The sequence below is a fragment of the Mercenaria mercenaria genome, chromosome 15 (assembly GCF_021730395.1).
Source record: "Mercenaria mercenaria strain notata chromosome 15, MADL_Memer_1, whole genome shotgun sequence".
Classification (NCBI taxonomy): Eukaryota; Metazoa; Mollusca; class Bivalvia; order Venerida; family Veneridae; genus Mercenaria; species Mercenaria mercenaria.
The window spans coordinates 35,110,467-35,119,026 of NC_069375.1; the positions used below are offsets into that span (position 1 = coordinate 35,110,467).

Here is an 8,560-nt window from a genome sequence, read left to right on the forward strand (position 1 = left end):
TGTAGGTCTTAGAGCAGAGGACCTATCATCTCCTCACCTTCATATTCCGTTTTGAAGAGTCCGGGCACTCTTTTGTCATATTTGGCGTGCTTGTCGCAGCATTCGCGGGGAAACCAGCGGTCTCCAACGGGATTGTACTTATCGTCGCACAGTCCCGTGAGTCCATGCCGGTATTCCGCCAGCTTTTCGGACTTTACGACCTCCTGGAGACTCGACGCTGATATAGCCATGTACGCAGAGTCCTGAAATGAGAAAATAATTATCCGTGAAACGAATCGAAACAATAACATTTTGCGTTCATATACCTAACGAATTGTATCGATTGATTTTTTTTTTTATAATTTAAAACGAAACATTAACTCACCGTGTCCATCTCCATATATTCAAAGTCGGAGCGGTCCACGTATTTGTCCAAAAGGTCGTAATAAAACTGCAGCATCCTTAGTTTGGCGTACTGCAGAATAAAGAAACCCAATTGCACAGGAAGGTCGAGTTTGATTCTTTGTTTAGCCGCCTCCACTTCGTAATATTGATCGTCGTCGTCCAGACACATGGTTTGTCTGAACTGCGGTTTGTTGACCTCGAAGCACGCCCTGTTCTCCCCTTCCACGTAAAACACATTGCGGTGTTTGGTTTTATCCATTATCATTGAACCATAACTGAAAACGTTAAATAAATGATTAGAAAATAATATGTAAATAAAGTTTTAAATAAATAATAATAATAAAAATCATTAAAACTATATAGATAAAAACACAAATAAATTACCTTGAAAAGTAACTAGCAAACAAAATAAAGGAATAAATAGATACACTTACCCGCTATTGCCAATGAGCTTCATGGTGTCGGCGATGATGGCCATGTCTTTACAAGCGTCCCCGGCACGTCTGGCGTCGCTGACTTCCTCCACGAAACTCTCGAAGCAAGCTTTCTTTCTGTACTCAACCACCTGATAGATTTTAGTCACTTGAAGTCCATGATCCAAGTACCATTTAAGGAGAGGTGTTGCGAGCAGGATTTGGCGAGCTTTAGTACCACCCACAAGAAGTCGCCTTGGTTTGTCACTCAACTGGTATTCCCAGACGTGGGCTCTCATATGCTCCCCGATATGGTCAAACCCAACTTCCGTATTGCAGAAAATGGGCACATTTCCTCGAAATATTGCTGGGGAGATAAAGATATGTGAGACTTTTCGCAACCCCATTCTTCCGGGACCTCGATGTCGCACTTACCATGCCAAAAAGCTCACCAGTTCGAACCCCGTTAAAATTTGGTTTTCGGTCACTTTGCCGCGGTGTTTTTGACAAAATATAGGGCGACCTGATCCCGAATCCAGTAGATTTTGGGATGGGTTTTACAATAGTCCCGGAACTCGCACTCCCACATCTCCACGACGTTGAAGCCATACGGCGCAGTTGAGCCACCTTTTTTTCCGTCCTCTCCATCAGGCGTCTTTGATTTGATGCCACCTTTCGTTGGTGACGATTTTGGTGACGACGCATTGGTGTCCGTGGTGATAACACCCCTAAGGGGAGATAATAAGAGGGGAGATAATTAGAGGGGAGATAATATGATAATGAAAAGTGTTATTACTATGCATGGTAATATAAATAATTATTATAATAGAGATAATAATAATAAAGGATATTTACCTGAATTCGTAGATGGTCTTGGTCTCGGAGTCATAACCATCTAGGGGTATTTTCCGAAGCGGATCTCTTGCCGTGATTCCTTTGGTGGAGGATATGGGTCCTTCGTACTGGTTTAAATAATTCAACCAGTTAAACGCCTGCATATACTGATCCCTATGTTCCGGTTTGAAAGCGTTTTCGACTCTACGACGCACGAACGCGCCTTCTGGCATAGCCTGTCCAATTGCCCACAGGTACAAGGCATTAGCGTCGTACCCCACCACCTTTTCACAAGTCTTACCTCCCCTGATTTTCGTCTTTCCTGACTGGTGGTGACGGGTGAAAATGATGGAAGGACCTAGAATGATATAATAAATATATTATTAAACCAGAAAGAATACCAACAACAATAATAAAAAATAAATAAATAGATAAATAAATAAATAAATAGATAAATAAATAAATAAGAATAAATAAATAAATGAATAAATAAATAAACCTACCTCCGACGATGTTATCTTTGATGGTGGCATGGAGGTCGGCGTTCTTCCGATCGATCAATGAAAATTCGGCTCCCTTTTCTGTCGCCGATTTAAAAAGCAGCTGTCGGGCTATACCTGGCACGCTCATGGCCGTCTTGAGCACGTCGATGTTTTTATCGAAATAAAACTTTTGTAGACGTTCCACTGCCGTGACGAAGGGACCCACATCCAGGTTATTATACCAGACAAGAAAGTCTTTAAATGTGGACATGTTTAGTTCCGTCCACACTTTCTGGCAAAAGGTATATGCCTCCTCTGAGATATTCTCATTTTTAAGGGCGCTGTAAAAGGCCTCGTGAGGAGGTAACTCAGTATGCTCCAGCTTGGACGGGTCATCGAGCCATTCGTAGGGGAAGAAACCTTTAGTTCTCTCGACCCTATAGGCTTTCAGGAACCGGCGTAAGATGTCCCAGGAGCCAAAAAGTGGCTAATATCCAGAAACCGGAAGCGGTCGGTCGTCAGCAGGCGTTACGAATTGGCTTTTTTGACCACGAACCCGTACTTTTGTTCGTGCATGCGCAGATGTTTGGCCAGCTTTTGTTTTACTAAATTCAGGTCGTATTTGGCGCTGAAAATAATCAATTAATTAATAATAATCCTAAGTGTTACTACTAGTAACTATTTTTACAAACGCTTTCGGTGCTTTGGTTTTTAAATAAAGACCTACGTGGTATAAGTACTTTCGGTACTTTGATTTTTAGAATTAAAGACAAATGTGCTATAAATACTTTCAGTACTTTGATTTTATAGTTTTATGGAATTTTACATGCTTTGGTTTTTAAATAAATACCTACGTGTTATAAGTACTTTCGATACTTTGATTTTTAGAATTAAAGACCTACGTGTTGTAAGTGATTTTATAGTAAAAATTTATGCAACTTCCGGCGCCTAGCGGCTTTTACGATTGAATATAAAATGTGCTTTCAGTACTTTGATTAAGCTAAATGAATAGTTACCTGTTAAAGCCGAGTACGGGCAACGTAGACATGTACGCCTTCAATTTGCCGTAAAGAAGTTTCGTCTTTTCGACCTCTTTCGCGCCTTCCTCGCCTCTTCATTTAGAGACTCAAATACTTTTTCAGTTTCTCAAAATACTGGCCCCATTTTTCGCTTGCGTACGTGGCGCCGCTGTTTGTATTCTGGTTAAGGCTTCCACCATTTCATTCAGCAATTCGTCTTGCTCCGCGTTGACGATACACACGGGTTCCTTGTGAGAGGGGACGTTGGAGCAGACGCTGACGCTGATGGGAACGTGCTGGTGGGTCCATTCCAGTTTCTCCGTGGCGTCACCTTCTAGTTTAAGTAGCATGGATTCGAAATCGAATACGGCGAACCACGGATACGTACGATCGTCTTGGGGTACGTTGATACCGATCTCCGTCATTTCATCGAACACGGTGCGCTGTTCCTTGTAGAACCCACCCGGGTATTCGAACTCGGTCTTTTTGTCGCATATTTTGGCATGTCGCTTGAAATTCCAATTATCATCAAACATCCGGTCGCACAATTCGCACTTAAATGTCTTGGCGTATTGGGCAAACTCCGTAACGTACGAGCAGTGGTTTTCGTACTGGTTCACGTACATTGTGTCCGCGTACCTGTCCATAGACTTGAATACGGACGCCACTATCCCGTCTTCGTGCAGACAGTACATGTGTACGTTCAACTCGAAACGCTGCTCGAACTCCGGGAGGTCTCGAAGTTGAAATCCTTTAAATTGTGAGGCCGGAGTTATCTGGACCGAAGTTCGACAGCCTAGAAAATCTTCGTATTCTCGTTGATTATGCGACTTTTCCCACTGGTTATAAAGCTCTAACACTTTGGTTTTGTTAACTGACCCGTAGCGGTGTAAACACAGACACCGGAAAAGGCATAAGTTGTCGCTATACTTCAGTTTTGTGACGGGGTCCTTGTCTAGTGGCACGATTGACATGTTTCTGGTAATATAAACCGGAAGCCCAGCATTTTTAATGGCGCCCAGTGGAAAGTTGGTGTTGTAAACTTTGACTCGGATGTTGGTCAAGAGGACCAGCCTCCATTTGGTATCGGATCTATTTTTCGACAACTCCGCCATAATATCTAACGCTTTTAATTTCTTCAATATTTTGCCAATATCGGACCGGCGTGAAATCAAAATCGGGGCGTCGAACACGTTGACGTTGTCGTACGGCCGGAAGTACCTGTGACGTCCCGTCTCCACGTGCCTCATAATGAATCCGAAGGACAGGTTGACTTTAAAGGAGTGCCGTTGACGGTCGTAGATACCTGCCGCGCCTCCCCGATATCGCCCATGGACATCCCTGGAAAACCGGGGTATATTGTAGACGGAGTCCACGGGACCTTCCCTGTACCGCTCCAAGATTAGTGCTCTATTGGTACGGTAGCAGTCCCAAAGCCCTTCGTCTATACTCCCGTCCTCGTGTATCCAGGGTTCCCGACCTTCGGCAAACGGTTCCGGGTGCAAGCCGGCGCCAACTTGGTAATGTCGTTCCACCGTATGAGCGTGCAAGGCCCGACGATCTGGAAACTGGGCGGGACATCGGCGGCATTTATAGGTACTGGGTCCGGCTTCTGGATTCGAGCCGCTAGTTGATAGGCCACCGCCGTGCTGCCTGGAGTTATGCGCTTGTAATTGTTTCTGATGCTGGAATTTGGAGTCGCAACGCCTACAGTTGTAAGTAGAAGATCCGTGCTGTGTGCTCCCTGTTGTTGTTGTTTTTCGTGCGGTCGGCTTGACTTTATGTTTAAGTTTTTGGTGAAACTCTAGTTGCCTGGCCGTTTTCAATACTTCCGGACATTTGTCGCAAGGGAATGCCACAGACCCGCAACATTTCGACTCGTGCTCTAGGCGCTTGACGTTTCTGGTATAGGTTTTACCGCATTTGCGGCACGAAAGTAACGCTTTTTCGTGTACGCTTTTCATGTGCTGGTTTAAATTGCGTTGTAGACTAAACGATTTACTGCACTGGACGCAAATAAAAGGCGTTTGTTTACCAGCCCCAATCTGAACTCCGGAAGTTCCAGGCAGAACATTGAAGTCTATCTCCCTCCTGAAATAGATGAATGACGTTATAAACTTCAGTGAAAAAAAAAAAAAAAAACAAAAACAAATTAGACCGGAAAAGGAGGACGGGTGGTATTTAACGTTGCATAACATGAATGAACTTACAAAGCGCGTTTATTTTGGTGATCAGAAGATTTTTTCGGGAATTTTGATAATTCTAATAAATTATCGTCGTCGTCCCTAGTCCGTTGCCTGGGAGTTCCGGACAATACTTCGGGACACTTGCCGCTAGAGAAGGCCACAGACCCTTGACATTTCGACTCGTGCTCTAGTCGCTTAGCGTTTCTGGTATAGGTTTTACCGCATTTGCGGCACGAAAGTAACGCTTTTTCGTGTACGCTTTTCATGTGCTGGTTTAAATTGCGTTGTAGACTAAACGATTTACTGCACTGGACGCAAATAAAAGGCGTTTGTTTACCAGCCCCAATCTGAACTCCGGAAGTTCCAGGCAGAACATTGAAGTCTATCTCCCTCCTGAAATAGATGAATGACGTTATAAACTTCAGTGAAAAAAAAAAAAAAAAAAAAAAAAAAAAAAAAACAAATTAGACCGGAAAAGGAGGACGGGTGGTATTTAACGTTGCATAACATGAATGAACTTACAAAGCGCGTTTATTTTGGTGATCAGAAGATTTTTTCGGGAATTTTGATAATTCTAATAAATTATCGTCGTCGTCCCTAGTCCGTTGCCTGGGAGTTCCGGACAATACTTCGGGACACTTGCCGCTAGAGAAGGCCACAGACCCTTGACATTTCGACTCGTGCTCTAGTCGCTTAGCGTTTCTGGTATAGGTTTTACCGCATTTGCGGCACGAAAGTAACGCTTTTTCGTGTACGCCTTTCATGTGCTGATTTAAATTGCGTTGTAGACTAAACTGTTTTCCGCACTGGACGCAAATAAAGGGCGTTTGTTTACCCGCCCCGATTTGACCTCCCGAACTTCCAGGCAGAACATTGGAGTGTATCTCCCTCCTGAAATAGATAAATGATGTTATAAACTTGTGGCCAAAAAAAACAACAGTTTTATGCTTTAAAAATGAATGAATGAACGAATGAATGAACGAACGAACGAACGAACGAATGAATGAATGAATGAACTTACAAAGCGCGTTCATCTTGACGATCAGAAGACTTTTCCGGGGATTTTAATAATTCCAATAAATCATCTGCGTCATCCGTAATCCGTTGTCTGGGAGATCCGGGATTTAAGGTTACTTGTTCAATCAACAACTGATGGAGTATCTCCTGAATAAAAGGGTCTTCTTGGATTCCGTTCTCGGTGACGAAACTGTAAAATTCATCTACGCTTACACCCTCCCGTAGCAGAGCGTGAATTACGGATTCCATGTTTTTAAAACCAGTCAATAGTTTAGGCAATTCTACCGGTATTCGGGATTACAATTAGGGCGACGAAGGGCACCGAGCTGATTAAAATGATCTTCCCATGAATAACGAGGATAGACTTCCCCGACTGAAATGATAAAAGTACTTTCAACGCTTTGATTACAACCAGTCAACGTTTTAGTTTTACAATTTTAAGAACATTAATTTTAACGTACCTTTAAATTACTTCAGATATTATTCTAGAATGTTCACTATATGAAGACTTCAGATTGATTATGTTTGAAAAAGCAAATGAAGTAGTCCCAGGTTTTCAAGCTATGCATTTTGAAGAAAAACTAGTTGCTTTCAACGCTTTGATTACAACCAGTCAACGTTTTAGTTTTACAATTTTAAGAACATTAATTTTAACGTACCTTTAAATTAGTTCAGTACGTTTAGCGCTTTGATTTTTAACGTATAACATTTTCAGTTAATTTAGTACCCTTCAACGCTTTTATTATTAAAACTTTTCGTTTTGTTTTATTATAATACTAATACATAATTTCGTTCTAAGTAACAACTTTATAATGTTTTTTGCTTATCTTTACACCTTTCTCCCATATATATCGGTTTAACGTTACAATAGAGGTAGTGAATTATCCTATATATATATAGAATGCCACTTACTGTTTAGATTTTCTGGAAATATCCATTTAAGTCCTCAATAAATCACGATATAAATTAAAAGAAAAAAAGGTTTATCTTTTCGTCTCGGAAAGGTTTTGCAAAATGTTCCTCGCTGTCAATGCGGTTTGCTAATAAATAAAGACCGTAATAGGGTCGTCGGCTTAGGGATTACGTAGGATTAGAGCCTAAACGCAATTCCTGATGTCCTAATAACATAACTCCTACTGCCCCGCTGCCCCATTGCCCCGATTACGAGGGGATTAAGCCGGATTAGGGATTACGTCGGATTAAAATGCCCCGCTGCCCCGCTGCCCCGCTGCACCGCTGCCCCAACTCTCCGAAACGCCTCGTTATATACTACTTATGTCTACGCGCTCCTTTCTCGCGGGACGTGTTACCTTCAATATTTACATTATTAATAAAAGCGTTTATAAGCCGCATGTAAATATTGATTCGAGTTAATCAAAACAAAAACATAATTGAAAATTTATTTATATGCAAAAATGGTTCTTCAATATTGGACGGATATTGGCTTAAATATATTACTGATGACATTTTACCTTAAAGGTTCATAATGCTTTAATGTTATGTCTGAAGCATACATAAGTTGAAAGAGCTTTCCAAATAAATGTTATGCATACTTAAATGCTTAGAAAAGCACTTATATAAATTTAATGTTACACATGAACTATTATAGAACCATAAAGGGAGGTAATAAAAAGCAATAGATTCAATACAACGTTGTAGTATATCCAGCAATATTGAAACCTTTCACAAATTGCAAAGAAAATAATTATCAGAAATAGGATATAACAAGAAATTAATGTATTTTATATTCATAACGGAAAATATGACAGCAACGTTTTAAACAATGGCATTATGAGCCTTTAACAAATGAATGATCGCAGAATGTCGTAATATTCTATTTTATTGATTAATTTATTCTTCAGAGGTGTGTGACGTAATGATAGTGTTTCTCAAAGAGCGACATCTTTATCAGCTAATCGTATTCAATACTATTGTCAGCATTCGCTGCCGAATCAAATAGAGGACAACTTGACAATCGGTCGTAATAACAAACATTCTAAATGGCTACGTGCAATGTTGTGTTACACTGCCATGTATTTATTGCATAGATAAGACTAATCAACAAAAAGTAGTCTGTGTTTACTCGTATAGTTCGGTTTTGAGGTTATCAGTGGTTTTTATACCGGTCTGTTATTTAGGTAATGCTCACAAATCAGTATGATTCAATAAAATATATGTGGGATAAAGGGATTAATCTTAGCAACACAAAAATGAACCGCCTTGAT

General features: G+C 41.1%; 2 protein-coding genes across 2 annotated transcripts; both read right to left on the reverse strand.

Moving 5' to 3' along the window:
• Window positions 1–1,100, reverse strand: LOC128549018 (uncharacterized). The gene is made up of 3 exons (XM_053524986.1): window positions 819–1,100; window positions 365–659; window positions 1–242 (listed from the first exon to the last, which is right to left on the reverse strand). Exons 1-3 carry the CDS (start codon window positions 1,094–1,096, stop codon window positions 9–11), a joined length of 807 nt encoding a protein of 268 aa, XP_053380961.1. The 5' UTR covers window positions 1,097–1,100; the 3' UTR covers window positions 1–8.
• A 181-nt stretch (window positions 1,101–1,281) lies between these two features.
• On the reverse strand, window positions 1,282–2,553 carry LOC123531892 (uncharacterized). The gene is made up of 3 exons (XM_053524177.1): window positions 2,135–2,553; window positions 1,653–1,989; window positions 1,282–1,525 (listed from the first exon to the last, which is right to left on the reverse strand). Exons 1-3 carry the CDS (start codon window positions 2,382–2,384, stop codon window positions 1,282–1,284), a joined length of 831 nt encoding a protein of 276 aa, XP_053380152.1. The 5' UTR covers window positions 2,385–2,553.
• Between the last annotated feature and the right edge of the window lie 6,007 nt (window positions 2,554–8,560).

What these genes read in the sequence shown, in the direction of transcription:
- LOC128549018 (XM_053524986.1), bottom strand. Translation starts at nt 1,096, where the DNA reads ATGAGAGCCCACGTCTGGGAATACCAGTTGAGTGACAAACCAAGGCGA. An exon ending in AAGCTCATTGGCAATAGCGG is followed by an intron (nt 660 to 818) that starts GTAAGTGTATCT and finishes TAACGTTTTCAG; the next exon opens with TTATGGTTCAATGATAATGG. An exon ending in AATATATGGAGATGGACACG is followed by an intron (nt 243 to 364) that starts GTGAGTTAATGT and finishes TTCTCATTTCAG; the next exon opens with GACTCTGCGTACATGGCTAT.
- LOC123531892 (XM_053524177.1), bottom strand. Translation starts at nt 2,384, where the DNA reads ATGTCCACATTTAAAGACTTTCTTGTCTGGTATAATAACCTGGATGTG. An exon ending in CAAAGATAACATCGTCGGAG is followed by an intron (nt 1,990 to 2,134) that starts GTAGGTTTATTT and finishes ATATCATTCTAG; the next exon opens with GTCCTTCCATCATTTTCACC. An exon ending in AAGACCATCTACGAATTCAG is followed by an intron (nt 1,526 to 1,652) that starts GTAAATATCCTT and finishes ATCTCCCCTTAG; the next exon opens with GGGTGTTATCACCACGGACA.